At 41.7% G+C, this 15,861-nt stretch overlaps 1 protein-coding gene across 13 annotated transcripts in view; it reads right to left on the bottom strand.

The window, feature by feature from the left end:
- Prune2 (prune homolog 2 with BCH domain) overlaps positions 1–15,861 on the bottom strand; it is a 262,886-nt gene that overhangs the window by 196,680 nt on the left and 50,345 nt on the right. For all 13 annotated transcript variants that reach the window (XM_042261488.2, XM_076560838.1, XM_076560832.1 and 10 more), the window contains exons 3-4: positions 15,511–15,713; positions 11,604–11,767 (exon numbers count right to left, since the gene is read on the bottom strand). In XM_042261488.2, the coding sequence (XP_042117422.1) occupies positions 11,604–11,767; positions 15,511–15,713 (367 nt within the window). The remainder of the gene's footprint in view (positions 1–11,603; positions 11,768–15,510; positions 15,714–15,861) is intronic.

Here is a 15,861-nt window from a genome sequence, read left to right as displayed (position 1 = left end):
ACAGTGTACGGGCTCACAGGCTGGCTCTCAACTTCAGGCTGAGGTTTTTCAACTAATTTGTTGCCCTGGTTTTAGTAGGAAATGTTAAAAAAATTAGGCCAAAGAGTTAGAGGCAGGTAATAAAAAACTACCTTACAATCTGTATTTGTGTTCTAAGAACAATGGGGGATCACTGTAGAGTTCTAAATAGGAGGAATAATGCTCTCATTTCCAGTTTGTACTTTTATAAGCCAGACTTTGTACTCTGGCTACCTACCATGTGGAGAATAAAACCGAAAAGGAAAGCAGGAAGCCCAGCTGGTTTTGTTCTCTGTTTGTGTGTTTACAAACATCATCTTACCATGAAAAAAAAAATGGGACAGATTTAGTAGAAATGACCAGGTAAAAGCGGAGAGTGACCAAAGAGATTTTGAGTAGATTTTAGACATAAAATCTAAAAGACGAAAATGATTTTCCCCTTTGTTTTTAAGGCAGACACAAATCCAAATTTCACAAAGGATGTTCACCAGCTTCTGGATCTGGTAGACCAGTTGAACAAGAACAAAGTTCTATGTCAGCAATGACATAAAGTGTGAATGTATCAGAGCCCCCAGCAGCAACCTGGGAACAAGGATGGCGTGAGTGCAGAGCAGAGACCCAGAGTTCCTGGCTGCTTTTCTATCCAAGCAGTTGCTAATTCAGAAGTTGTAGCCACTGGACAGAGAAGCCTGGGAACCTATCAATAGTCTCACAATGCCTTGTAGAAGGCCTCAGGGAGAAGGACTCTTAGTCATCTGGGTTTTGAGTGGGAGGCCTGAAGAGGTACCAACCTAGCTAGCCGCTTTCTGTTGTAAACAAAGTTTATGGGGACACAGCCAGCTCCATTAATTTATATATTGTTTATAGGCATATATATTGTTATATATATGAGGGCAGACAAGTGTTTCAACAGAGCCTGAAATATCTGCTTGCTGGCCCTCTTTGGGAAAGATTTGCCTTCTGCTGCCACAGAGAAGCGTGAAACAAAAACAGAACGTTTTCCATGTTTAGAGTCAGTTTAAATCAGTTTAAACAGAGCCATCCAGTCTCTCCATTCTTCCAGCTCCACCAAGGTGTGAAAGGAAGTCTGCTCCAGAGAAAAAGAACTCAGCATCCCCTCACCACCTCAATGCTGTCTGTAGCTAATGTTCAGCTGTCACTCAAAAGCTACTAAATATAAGGGACCTAAACCAAGTGTATGTATGGAGGGAAATGTATGGAGGGAATGTATGGAGGGAAAAACTCCTGAGAAGATGAATGGAGCAGAGCCAGAGGGAATAAAGTGTAACTAGCTGGAGAATCAGACTCTACAACCAGTCAATGAAAATGTAAAATTCTGTTTTAAGTGACTGCTTTTAAGAACCCCAAAATGTTCTCCACTGTAGATCAGATGTGATGGGGAACTGAAAACTAAGTCAGAAGAAAATATCTGCACTGAAGCATGAAGAGAAAAAGTGACCAAAACTACAGAGAAAGGTCTAAGGACCTAAGAACATGGGGCTGGTTTTAATATGTGTGCGACAACTCCCGCTAGGAAAGGGAGAGAGAGGATTCTAACATTTAAAGAAAAACTACAAATCCAAATCAAAATTAACATAAAGTAAGACATCTATAGGCAGTAAAACTGCTAAAAAACTACACAGAAAAAGGTTCATCAGTGAGAGAGAAAACACATTCCAAACAAAAAATCTGCAGCGAAACAGAACCTGGCTTATCAAAAGGATGGAAGTCAGAAGAGGGTGGAGTTGTGTCTTCAAAATGCAGACATAAGTCATCGCCGTCCTAGAGCCTTACATTCAGTGAAAACGTGGCTGAATAAAGACATTTCTAGAGAAAAAAATGGAAACGTCACAAGAAATCCTACTCTGAAATAAATAAGAAGGCAAAAGACCATGATTTCAGACAGAGGCAAAACCAAACGACAGAACATTGTGGCACTATAAACGTGTGGTCAGCATGAATGAACAGTCACTGTATGAATGGCGTCTTAGAGAATTTAAAGTAGACGCAATTAAACACATTTCAATAGTGATGAGTTGCAGAAGGGGTTAAGGAGAAAGGAGAGGAGAAGGGGCAGAGGGGAGGGGAAGAAAGAAAAGAATGAGGAAAAGGGAATGAGATGAAGAAAGGGGAGAGAAAGAAGATGGGGAGGGGAGAGAAAGGGAAAAGACCAGGGATGGGGGAGGGGAAGGGGAGAAAGATCTAAAACCACCTTCTTCTCATAAGGTGTCTGCAAAAGCCTCAAAGAATCTACTAATGATATGAGAATAGTAAATGAATTTAGGAATTTGCTGCATCTAAGGTCAACAGCACAAAACTGTGCTTATATAAACAATCACAAAAAATTAAAAGCCAGATTTTAGAAATGTAATGGCATCTAAGCATGAAATGCTTAGAAATATCTTTCACAAATATGTGCTTGACTTGGTCAAATCAAGACTCCACTTTGCTTTGACTTGAGGATTTCTTTACTAATTTTTAATTTGGGTAAACTGCATAAGGTTGTAGTACAGTAATAAAACTTATTGTCTTGATAATACTTAAGCATATATATGCTTCAACATTCTTAAGTATCTACATGGTTTGTATGCTTCATTCATTTGTAAATAACTGTTCGAAACAAGCACCACAGAGTGGTGACTAAGCATCAGAATAAACAATGATGATAAATGTGTAATGGTATGTTTTTATCCAAGTATTTTAAGAGTTAAAAAGGTTTTTTTTCAAATTCTATAAAGGTGAGGTAGCATTTTTGCATATTTGCATTACCCCTCTGATATTTGGCTACTAGAAGCCAGTTGGATTTTCATATCTGTTTCTATGCTCACCATAGTACAGAGTGTTATCTTGATGGAAGAATATAAAGGAAGCTTCCGCATAGACAGGCAGATAGAAAAAAAAAATAAAGTGTACTTTAATATTTGTTATAGATGACTGTGGATTTGTCATGTGTCTGAGAGTCTTGGTTTTAAAACACATAGAAGAGAGTCTAAAAGATACTGCACTAAGCAGAATCCCAGAGCCTGGCTCCCTGGAAAAGACTGATTCAGTCTGGCTGATTCAGTCTGACTTGGCAGTAGCAAGGACATGAGTGCCTAACAAGGACCAGAAATCCTGTTAAGGCAGATGCTTGCCACACCCTGAGCTGTCTTTAATGGACGATAAAGGTTACAAATGAGCTTCATCCTAGGACTCCTCTGGAGACTTTCCACTTCACATGAGAAATGTATTTATGTTATTTTTAAAAACTTCATCATTTAAAGATTTGCAAATAAATAAATAAATAAATAAATAAATAAAAACCTCCCACCAAAATTAACCAGACCCAGAGTCTGGACAACTCCACAAATTTCTATACAGTTAGTATAGGTATTATAGAGGGGATCTGAGGCTAATTTTTATTCTAGTTCTAATTCTGTCTTGGAATTTTGTTTTGTTTTGATGGCGGATAAGTGCATAAAATATATTTGATACTGAAAGTGTAAAATTTAATGTGACTCCACTACCTCTGTTCTGAATGCCCAGAAACACATTTAGTAATTACATAATTTTGCTAAGTATCAAGATACATAACATAGTAGCCAAAGACACCTGTGAGTACATTAGAACCTGGTTCCGAATGAGTGTTGACTTAACTTCTAGCAAATTCTGAGGACAGAAACAATCCACAAACCTATACCCCAAAGTATTCCAGTTATTCACAGGCTGATAAGGGGGAGACAGGATTAATAGTAAGCGACAAAGAAAACAATTATAATAAAATATAACAAATGTTTTATTTCTGTAGAAAAAAATCAACCATAACATCCTCTGTTCAAAAGAATTGCTAATAGCAATTGCAGCATGCTAATACTGCACACTCCCTAAGCAACTGCAGCATGCTAACACTGCACACTCCCTAAGCAATTACAGCCTGCTAACACTGCACACTCCCTAAACAACTGCAGCCTGCTAATACTGCACACTCCCTAAGCAATGCAGCATGCTAACACTGCACACTCCCTAAGCAACTGCAGCCTGCTAATACTGCACACTCCCTAAGCAATGCAACATGCTAATACTGCACACTCCTTAAGCAACTGCAGCCTGCTAATACTGCACACTCCCTAAGCAATGCAGCATGCTAATACTGCACACTCCCAAAGCAATGCAGCATGCTAACACTGCACACTCCCTAAGCAATGCAGCATGCTAACACTGCACACATTCTACCGCACCAGAAATTGGGAAACAGTCAGCATGGGAGATTGGAGTTGTCTACATGATGAATTCCTAGCAGAAAAAAGGGGGAGGATGAGGGGCTTAAATCTCTTTTCTGTTTACTTAAGATTGGTGTTTTTTTGGTACCAAAAGAAAAATATTAAAGAATTAATAACAGAGGTGGGCAGAGTAGGAAAAGAGAAAGGAGAAAAAAGACATATGCTGTAATTCCCACTTTTGTCTAAAAGGGCACAAAAATAAGCACATTGTTTGCAAATTTAGAACGTCTGAATTTAAGAGAAAGGCTACCTGTGTGGCTGAAAAAGTAACATGGAGATTGAACGGTTACTTTGATTTTCTAGGAGAAATTAGAATTTCTATTCCTATCCCTAGCCTCTTCTGAAGCACTCCAGGCAACAATTGCCTTGATGTCATAACCATTTGGAGGTGGATGATTCACCCATTGGGCAAGAGAGGAAGGAAAAAACCCACCTTGGCTCTGGTTCCTTTCCCATTTGACCTCCTTAAAAGGGATCATTTTGAAGCTGTTAATCCAGTCTACCAAAATAGCAAACAACGAGTCTGTATTAAAGGTCAGCTGGGATTGCCAGTGGAACAGAGAGCCGACTTCTGAGGACCTGGGCATGGCTTCCCACTTTGTTCTCGGCTAAGAAGGAGAGCTCCTGTTTGCTTTAGTCGTCAACTTATGGGTGCTGTCAAGGCCTTATGCAGACAAACATGAAGGGCCATTTGGACAGAGTGTGGGCTTGATGAAAGCCTGCTTGGAAATCAGTGGCTGAAAGCTCACTGCCAGATGGTTTCTGGAAACACACACACACACACACACACACACACACACACACACACGCACACGCACACGCACACGCACACGCACATGCACACGCACACACACACACACACCTCAATATGATGATTCAGCAATTTAATGGGTCTCAGAGTTGGCAGCCTCTCCTAGAATACCTCTCTGAGGAAATAAAACAGCACAGGTGGAGCAGTCCGATGGGTTTGTAACCATGTTTGGCACAAATCCAGAACATGACCAAACATAAACTTTAGGCCACAAAATGTGACTATTAGATATGTTCACATTGGCCATGTTTGAAATAATAGTGATAAAAGAATCTTCCAGCGAGTTAGGGGAACAAAAATAAGAAAAGGAGATTGAAAAGGGAAAAGAAAGAAAAGAGAACCGCACAGCACAAACAAAGACAGATGGGAAGGGAGAAGCCAAAGGATGTCCACACTTCCAAGAACCAAGGTCGGGGATTTCACCAGCACGACAGCTGTGTCTTCCTCTACAGGTCATTCCTTACACAAACAATTCAAAAGTCATTCTTTATAAATATATGCCTTTCTGGAAGAATTAGATGTTAACAACTGTGCCTTGAATTTACTGTTTGAAATTAAGACAAGAGGCAGCAGTTCTGAAAGGTTCCCGTTTAAGGACCTGCATTCTCCTCTCTGCCTGCAGCTACCGGAGGTGCAGACAGGAAGAAAAGCAGATTCCTGCTGCAGCACACCTCAGAAGGAGAATGAAAACCTCCCCAGAGCTGAAGGCCAAGTGCCTGAGAAAGAAGCTTATGCAAAAGATCCTGGGATGGGCAGGGAGGAAGCTTGTGGACCAAGAAACTAAATGCTAGCACCTGGAAGACAGGTGGATGTATAGTGCTGAGATTTGTGTGGCTGGAGGCAAGAAACGCCAGCAACCTCTGTACCTGCTTAGGCTGATGTCAAAGGCAGGGAGGTGTCTTCCCCTTCCCCGGCTCTTCAGCGGCACCTTTACTGAACTGAATATTGCTTGGGGGTACCAAACATGAGGAAGAACCAAATCAGTAAGAATTGCCTTGACAGCCTCCACTTTGCATTTGGGCTCTCTGGAAAATGACTTCTTCATCTGTGTGAAGTACCTGACTCAGGAGATATGTGCTGTCCAAAAACACTGCAAAGAAGCAAATGGAAGACAAGGACACTGGGCACCAGAGATGACCAGACTGACAGACTCATTAAAGGATGAACTGAGGTGTCTACTGTGGTGCTGTAATTTGCCTAGTTAATAAACAGTGATAGCTATTTTAAACGAAGAGAAATTAATTTCAAATTATCTCAAGATGGCTAAATACTCCACTAACCTTGAAACACTGCTGTTGCCCTGACTGACTTGTTAGCACACATCCCTAATTGTCTTCAGGGCCAAAAGGCTACCGGGCAAGGAAAGTAGAGAGACACAAGGAGTCCTTGTCCACGATGACAGTGTGATAGGTATGTGAATGACCATGCAACGACATCCAGAGCAAGCAGGTTCTGTGTCAATATTTGCACGACATAGTATAGAATATTGCAAACAGTTTGATAGTGCGTTACAGGAGCAAGTTTTAGGACCAAGAAGATCACATATGATTGAATCTGAATATGTAGTATGTGTGTGTGTGTGTGTGTGTGTGTGTGTGTGTGTGTGTGTGTGTGTGTGCTCAGAGGGGCATCAGCAGATAGAGATGAGTCGGGGACAGTGAGAGCAGAGGCAGGTACCTTTTTGAAAGGACTGGTGAAAAGAAAAGCCAACCTTTAAAATTGGTTTGTTCCTTGTAAAAAACAAAGGAACTAAGAGAGACAGGTACTCTCGATAACAGAGATAGATATCTAGACAGAGTAACTGTCTCTATAACAATGTGAAGTTCACCAGGAATCACATTTCTGTCTTCATTTGCTTCAAGAAGCTCACATCCAAGGTTTGAAAGGAGACACTGTTGCCACACCCCCATGTTTTTTATGATATCCTGATCTTAGTCCTTCCTCAACTGTTCTTTCTCTCCATCCTGACTCTTTTACTGTTTTATTGTATTACATGCTTTTTGGTAAGTGACTTCAAATGTTCTTTACAAGAAGGATTTGAATGACAAAATCCGTGATTCATAGATAACTGGCCTACAAAAGCACACACCGTGTTTAGAATGGACACTGTCTGGGGTCCATTTATGTAAAGCATGCCATCACACGAAACCCATGTGTAGCAGTCTGGGGTACATACACAGGGCCGGCTAAAATATAAAGAAAGGCAAAGAAGTATGTCATAAATTCAGAATGCTCGCTACCTTCAGGTAGGCGAAGGAGGCAATGTCTTCATGCTCTGCCTCTTTACCGGGGTGATTATCAAAGGATACTTCCTTCCTGATGATTTCCTGACCTGCATATTTACATTCTTACAGACATTTCTGGTATTCTTTTCTTTAGATGTATTATGCTTCAAAGGGGTTAAAATTATGTAATCATAAAAATTATACATATAATGACAATTGATGAAAACAAAAACCAGTCAGTCACTGCAAGATAATGAAATAAATCCCACTAGGATTTCTACAAGTGAAGTAAAAAAGACAATATGGAAGGGGGTATTAGGGGGAGAAATGCTGTCCATATTCTAGACAGTAAGAAAATTAGAGGGACAGGCAAAATGGCAGGCCATTTCAGTATCAGACACTACCACAATCGATGAGCCCATGAAAACAGAGAGCATACAAATATTATTTTTGAAAAATTGTCAAAATCTTTACTGAAAATAGAATTTTTTTCATTAAAAATATGTTGATTATAGTTTACCCCCTAACTCCTCCCAGGTCCTCCCCACATCCCCACCCACTCAAATCCACTTTTGAAAAGTTTATCCCACAGTTTTCCTATGTGCCAGGTAGAGTGGAGGCATCAGAGACAGCAGGTAGGGTAGTGGACACAGCATACACGGTCTCTCTTCATGAAGCTGACATTCTGGAGGGAGCAAACAGAGAAGAATGTAGGGACAGGTAGAAAACAGTACTAGACAGAGAGGAACAAGCATTCCACTGGGAGAGGGAGTGTGAGTGCCCCAGAATGAGTAAAGTTGGGAATATCTAAAACAAAAAAAAAAATAAAAAAACAATTAAAAAACAAACAAACAAAAAACCCCAAGAGTTGAGGGGGTGGTTCAGATCTCATAAGAAGATAGATGCTTGAAGGGGCTCTTCACAAGCAAGGAGGGCCTGTATTCTGAATATGATGAGCTGTGGCCAGGGAACTGTTATGGTCTTACTTATACCTTTTAAAGGTAACTGATTTTGTGTAGGAAATAGAACAAAGCCAGGCAGCCATGACCATCACCATGTAGCAGAGGGGCTGCTGGCTTAGATTTGGTCTCCATCAGTGATCATGTTGTAATATTGATAAAATCCAGTTATGACCTAGATATAAATCTAACTGGGAAGCTTGCTGACAGGTCCATGTTGAAGGTGTGAAAAGGAAAGAACCCAAAGTAACTGCTAGACTGTGGCTTAAGCAGTGAGTGGCCAGCAGAGGTCTGCACCTGAGCGGGGAAACTCATAAAGCTAGGTATAGAGGTTCAAAAGTGTTTCCTGAGGGCAGTGCTAAAGTCAGGTACAAATGGGACAGGCTTGTGAAGATGCCACGAGAGTACTAGACAGGATCAGGAATACTAATAAGAGTTCAGTGTTAGAGATACAGGCAGCCATAGCATGCATACATTACTTTAAATCTTGGAAATAAATGAGATCACTTAAAGATGGTGTGAAGATCCAAATATGTCCAGGACAAAGTTCCAGGCACCCCAAGTCATAGAGCAGAGAGAAGGAAAGGAGCTAAGAGGCAAGCCTAGAATACTTGGCCATTGGGTATAAGGGTGCATGCCTATAATCACAGCACTCAGAAGACTGAGGCAGGTGATTGCCATGAGTTCTAGGCCAGCCTGGGCTATATAAGAAGAACTTATCTAAAAATAAAAACGTGTCCCCATCTTTTCCACATGAAGGTACAGACTGAAAACTAGTTTACCACCCCACCCCACCCCCACCCCCGTAGGCTGAGAAGCACTTCCTAGAAAGTGAAGGGACAGTTTCTTTGCATACCTGAAATCCACCACACAGGCACAACTCAGTGTGACATGATATGGGTATGAGGAACAAAAGACAATCAAATTGATATAGTAGTCAACTCATGATAAATTCAGAAATTTGGTACAAGGTTTATAGTATTACATTCTCTGTGTCTAATACAATCTTCTAAGTCTAAGTCTCAGCCCCAAGTATCTAGTCTTGTGACATCTATAACTTCTCACAGCCAAATGTTGGCAGAAGAATTTTGTATTTATTTTCATTTTTAAGATGTAAAAGAATGCATAGATAAGGTGTCTAAAAAATGTGTCAAGTTCACCTCAAAGTAACTTCACAGCTGCTGACAAAGACAGTTTGGAAAGATTACAGCTCCTGTTGAGAATTAAAGGATGCTAACATGGCTTAGAGGAAGACAGGAAACACGTCCTGTACATTTGATGCGATATGATTGGAGAACTATAAAATCTAAGTTTGACTTCAGTGAACAGAGCAAACCTTGACTCAACTTCCTTCCTATATAACTAAAGATTTGAGAGCTTTACAAAATTCATCTATTGCTGCAAAATATGAGTAAAGCTGTGCAACTCTGAAGACAGACCCTGAACATCTGAAGTATCTCTTCAAAGGCAGGTACAGGTTATCTGGTTCACCATCCTTTACTTCCTTTTCCTTCAGAAATGTTCCACCTCATCTCCACATATATGTACACAGACAGCACACATACGCACCAGGGCCACAGGTTTCTACTCAACATTCTGAAGGGACAACTAGAAGAGACAAGTAGTCCCTTTTAGTTGTCCAAATCTGAGTACCATCACCATCACCATCATCATAGTCATCATCATCATCATCACCATCCTCATCGCCGTCATCGTCGTCATTAGCAGTCACAGCAGTGTGAGCAAGCTACATCACTGCACTGATGTATTACACTTTCATGCTATTTTACTGTTTGTAAACCTCATGATGCTGAGTTGTGTGTTGACTATGTCTTCCCACTAAATAATGTGTGTCCTGGACTTTTAAAACTACAAACTGCTCAGTTTCTAAGATACGTAAACAACATGTTCTCTAGTGCTTGCCTGAACAACATGTTTGAATTGCTGGACAACTTTCCCTGAGCTGAGACTCCTTATTTTCTGTCTGCCTTACCGCAAAGAAAAATGATTACAATTTCTTAGGTTAGCTAAAGGTACCATTTCAATGACAGCATTGTTACAGGCATCCATGGTCAATACAATATTTGTGATTTCCTGGGGCCATTAGTTCTAAAACTTTTAGAGGAATGGTGTAACTCTTGGACTGGCCCCCCTAATTTGTGGTAGAGAATGAGGCAGAAAAGGAAAGTCCTAGGAAGCATTGAGCCAGCCTGTCCTCAGCCTCCCCAATTTCTGTCCCTTCAGACTGTCTCCTGACTGACTCTCCTGTAGTAAACATTTTGAGGATAATTTGTGCCTACTGGGTCTAAAGTGAACTGCAGAAAGAAAAGAAAGCTTTATACAAAAACAAAATTATGTTTGCATGTCCCATATGCAAAAGTAACTGAATGCCTGTGCTCATTTTGTGGCACCAAAGCTGATGGAAACTTTTTAATGTGAAAACCATTTGTCGGAAGCAGTGGGCTCCAGTGAATAGTAGCATATGGTAATCCCCCAGCATCTGCAGGAAGTTGAATCCAGGATTCACATGGATACCAAAATTTGTAGGTGTCTAAGACCCATGTGTAAGATGATGCAGTGTTGGTCTGCATCCTGTCAAATCCTCAGATATATTTCACATACCTTACAATACTTAGTATACTTATGACACTTAGTATAGCCCCTTGCCTTATTTAGTACAGTAGGGAAACAATGTAAATTGTTATGCTGAAGTTTTTGGAGAATGACAATGAGAGATGCCTTTACTGTGGTTGATATAAACAGTTTAAAGTGATTACTTTCAGCTCAAGGTTGGTTGAGTTCATGAGGTGGAGGCCATGGATTGTGAGGAGAGACATGGAGGGTTGATTGTGACCGTACCAGGCAGCAGGGACCCACATTAAAACTAAAAGATCAAGGTGGAGGACCCTGCATCATATCGAAACAAAAGGTGAATATTTTGCCAAGCATGCATAAGTATTGGGGGATACGCCAAGGCCACAGGAACATAGAATTCTGCTCCACACTCACACTGTCACAGGCGAGAATCTCCTTTGGAAGCTATTAACAGCCAGAGGAGGGGCTCTCTCTCCAACCAGGATGCAACAGCCCCATTTAACATTCTTGTCTAGTGAAACAGCACAGGCCCTTGTGCCCGTTTCTAAATGCACATTTTTAATATTCAATATAATGCTACTCTTTAACAAACTCTTTACTCCCTGCCTCTCTGATGGAGCTTCCCGGGGTCTTTAAAGGGACTGTTAACCCAAGAATGGATCGCACTCTTTCTGCATGAGCAGGCCCAGAACCAGCCCATTAAGCCTCCGGTCTACTCCGGCAGTGCCGGTCTCACCTCTGAGGAGATGTGCCAGCTGCTGGGTGATGAGCTCAGGGGCTTCTCGCAGGAGCTCCTTCAGCACCAGTGCGGAGGAAGACTCCGGGATCCCCAGCTCGCCATCGCTCTGCTCACCAGGGTTAATAACTCTGACAACTGCAGCTTCCAAAGTTCTGTCTTCACTGTAAAATAAACGGAGAGGAAGAGAAAGAGATAAGGCATGTTTTCCCACTTTAGAGGATGATTCAGTCTTTACTCCCACATGAATAATAATTTCCCCTAATTGGCCCAAAACCTAAATTCTCACGACTGTGAAGAATAGGACCTGGAGAGTTGGCTAAGACGCCTGCAGAGAAAGCATAAGGACCTGAGATCCCCACAACCCATGTAAAAGCCTAACGTACTCCTTGCTATGGTCACTCCAGCACCACAAGGGGGTGGGGAGCAGCTGAGGCTTGCTGGTCAGCCCGTCTAGCCAGTGAGCACCAGGTTCACTGATTGGCCTTCCCTCAAAAGATGAGGTGGGGAGGAAGACTTCTGCCCTGGATTAAGTTTGCACCCCTTTGCATGGGCACTGGTGTACACACTCAAACACACACACACACACACACACACACACACACACTCACATACACACAAACACACACACATATACATACAATCACACACTCATACACATAATCATATACACTCTTACACATACACATGCTCACACTCACACAGTCATACACATACTCACATACACACAATCACACATACTCTTACACACACATACATACACATACACTCACACATATACACACACAAACACACACACACTCTGTCTGCAGAGGGGAGAACAGGACCTTATTCTGGGTCTCTTCATCTGTCATTTCCACTCATTACTGCCCCCAGGATTCCTCGAGTATTTTCATACCTCCACAGTAGCTACTATTCATTAATTTCCATATGACCAGAAACACTGTAGCTATGTTCAGACCCTATGAGATGGGTTCTAGTAAGATCGTCCTTACATAAGTGGGGAAACTGAGGCACAATGGGGCTAAGAAATGTTCCTGGTCAAGTGACCAGGGACTGGAGCAGGTGGCCTTTAGCTGACAACCTCTCCAGTACCTGCTCAGCATGGTCACTGAAGTTCAGAAAAAATAGCACTATGCCCTTGACAACTTTGCCACAATTTTTTAAAACTCAGACTGTTAATTAACTAATTAATTAAAGTTTGTACTTTTTTATTTTTGGAGTGCTGAAGACAAGTCTCAGGGCCTTTGTATGCTAGGCAAGCGTTCTGTCACTGGGCCATCCTCTACCCGTCACCTACTTCATATACGTGATAGAGGTGGATTTTCTTAAAAGCAGGCAGATGCAGATAAAACCGCACTGTTCCTGACTATTCAAACACAAATAAGTAAGCCGGGTGGTGGTGGCACACGCCTTTAATCTCAGCACTCGGGAGGCAGAGCCAGGCGGATCTCTGTGAGTTCGAGGCCAGCCTAGGCTACCAAGTGAGTCCCAGGAAAGGTGCAAAGCTACACAGAGAAACCCTGTCTCCAAAAACAAAAACAAAAACAAAACAAAACAAAATAATAGTGAAAGGAGTTAGCACTCTATTTTTGTGGAATATTCCATTTCATAAACAACTACAAGCCCAGAGCGTATAACCTCAGTCTCAATGTCAAGCCCAATGTTTTCCATTTCAAGTGGTGACAAAATTCTCTCCCAAGTCTTGTGTTGTGTTCTCTTTACTTATGTGTGTTGCCTGAGTTGTCCCGAAAAAGTTAGACATAACTTTAGCCAAGTGTGTAATAACTAGGGACACCCAGGCTATCTGTTGTTTGGGGACCGAATTTCCTCCAGAGGTTCACATGTGCAAGATGGTGCCCATGGTGGAGACACTGGACGGTGCTGAGGGCTTTAAGAAGTGAGGCCTGGCAGTAATCCTTAGATCTCCAGGGACATGCCTGATGGGGGAATATGTCTTTCTGTAAGCTGCTCTGATTGGTTGATAAATAAAGCTATTTGGCCTATGGCAAGGCAGCTTAGAGACAGGCAGGAAATTCAAAGACAGATACAGGAAGAAGGTCGAGAGGGACGCTAGCCAGCTGCCCAAGGAACAACATGTAATGGGACGCAGGTAAAGCCACGGACCATGTGGCAAGATATAGATTAATAGTTATGGGCTAATTTAAGATATAAAAGCTAGCTAGCAAAAGGCTTGAGTCATGGCCATGCAGTTATAATTAATATAAGCCTCTGTGTGTTTACTTAGGTCTGAGAGGCTGTGGACCGGGTGGGACATAGAAAAACTCTGGCTACACATGCCCTAACCGGTGGTTGGGTGATTCTAGCTTTTAGTTTCTGCCCTAGTTCAAGGTATGACTGTTTTGTTCTTCTTGCTGATGATATACCAACATCACCACAGCCCCCTCTGGTGACCTGATCTGAGAGTTGACTCTCCAAAGCCATGAGAAAGATAAACCTCTTTTTATTTCCTCGGTAGCTTGTGCCAGGTACTTCATTGTAGTCCTAGAAAGCTGGTAAATACAAGTGATAACTGAAGTCAGTCCAAACTCTCACCCAAAACTGCCAGCCTCTTGCCAATAGGTGATTGATAAATACTATTCAAAAGAATTTCATTTGCCTCCAACAGCATAGGGATGAAAGTAACCCACAGACTGTTTCCCAAACACCTCGAAACCGTCTGTATAACTGATGCTGCCTTGGTATACTTTAATTCATATGTAAGTACATGTCCTAAAAATGGTTACACTTAAAAATTATTGAATAGGAAGGACTTATCTCAAGTATTCTAAGATCAAGGCTAGTGATGGTCATCAAAAATAGGCAAATGGGCAAGCTGCAAAGAATGAGCACTTCAAGCTGATGTCCCTTCACTCATGAGCAGTAGAGAGTGGATCATAGAGGCACTTCTGTAATACCCGGTAGGTAGGAATCTATCTTATTCCTCTCCCTTTGTCTCAGATCCTTGCCCCAGCTAGCAGGCAGATGAGCCAAACTCTGCACTGACTGTACATGGTGCCCTGGGCAAAGCCGTCTGTGGCACTGGGCTCTACATTTCCTGTCTATGGCATGAGGCAACTAACTACATGGCCTGTCAACAGCCTGTCTTTTTACCATATAAATGGGAAACCGGTGACCAGGTGGCCCATTTCCCAGCTTCCCCCTTTTCTCCATGAGATTTCTTTAGAACTTTTCTGCTTTATCTGGTTTCAACTTTTGTTACTTATTTTCAACATCAATACATGGGATTCTTGAGACACTGTAAGGAAATACTATTTTGGTAAAATTTACAAGAGGATTCTATATTTACAATCTCAAAAATCAAAAGAAGTAAAAATGGAGAACTGGCATAGGCCAAATTTCATCATTAAAGAAAAAAAATTACTCCTTTTCCTATGAAGTTCTTTTTCTGACTTTTTAAACAATAATGAGACAATAATAATTGTGGGAGCCCACAGTGACTCCAATTTGTGGCTTGATTCCATCTTGACTCAAGGTCAGAGGGTTCAAGCTTGTCTTTTCTCTTTAAGACTGGATAATAGGATGTTTGGCCAAAGGTGTGCTTACCAGATATTTTGAGAATTAAGGAGATGTTTACACTTGTTTGTTCCTTGAACCATAATGTCTTTGAGAGGGGGTGGCCTTTCCCTACCCCCTGCTTTGGTTATAAAAAGGCTGTGAGAAATTAACTCCGGGCTGCTGTAGTATTGACTCAGAGCCCTCCCGAACCTATTTTGTGTCTCTGTCTTTTCTTTTATGTCTCTGTTTTTCCTAGCGGTTTTTCTCAATCCTCACTTCCCTATTCAGGGCTGTTTGGCAGGCTGGGTGGGACCCAACAAATAATGGTGACAGCTGACCCAGAAACCTTCACTCAGGACAATGCCCAGAGCCTCACAGTGAGTCTTACCTCCCCAGGACGTTGCTGCCCACAAGCGTTATAGACAGCTTTCCTTCATCATTCAGCTGATGCAGGTTAATTTCATCTCGGAATATGTGGAATGATTCAGAGATATTCAGCTCTTCTAAAATAAACCTTGTCTCTGTGAAGTAGTTGAATTCAGTTCTCGGGATATTCAGCACTGGCAAGCAGAGGACCCCAGGTGGACTGACCTACCAAAAGAGAGGTTAATTCAACCACTGGGAACAACAGTTTTCCTCCAGCGCGAAGCTAATTGCTAAAGACAGTATAAGTCTTTTGGCCACAAGTAAACCATGTGACATTCAAAACAAATCTCCCTGAGCCCAATTACAGAGCACT

The sequence above is a fragment of the Peromyscus maniculatus genome, chromosome 1, assembly GCF_049852395.1.
Source record: "Peromyscus maniculatus bairdii isolate BWxNUB_F1_BW_parent chromosome 1, HU_Pman_BW_mat_3.1, whole genome shotgun sequence".
NCBI lineage: Eukaryota > Metazoa > Chordata > Mammalia > Rodentia > Cricetidae > Peromyscus > Peromyscus maniculatus.
Note: the sequence above shows the minus strand (reverse complement) of the source record. Positions and strands in the feature narration are given on the sequence as shown.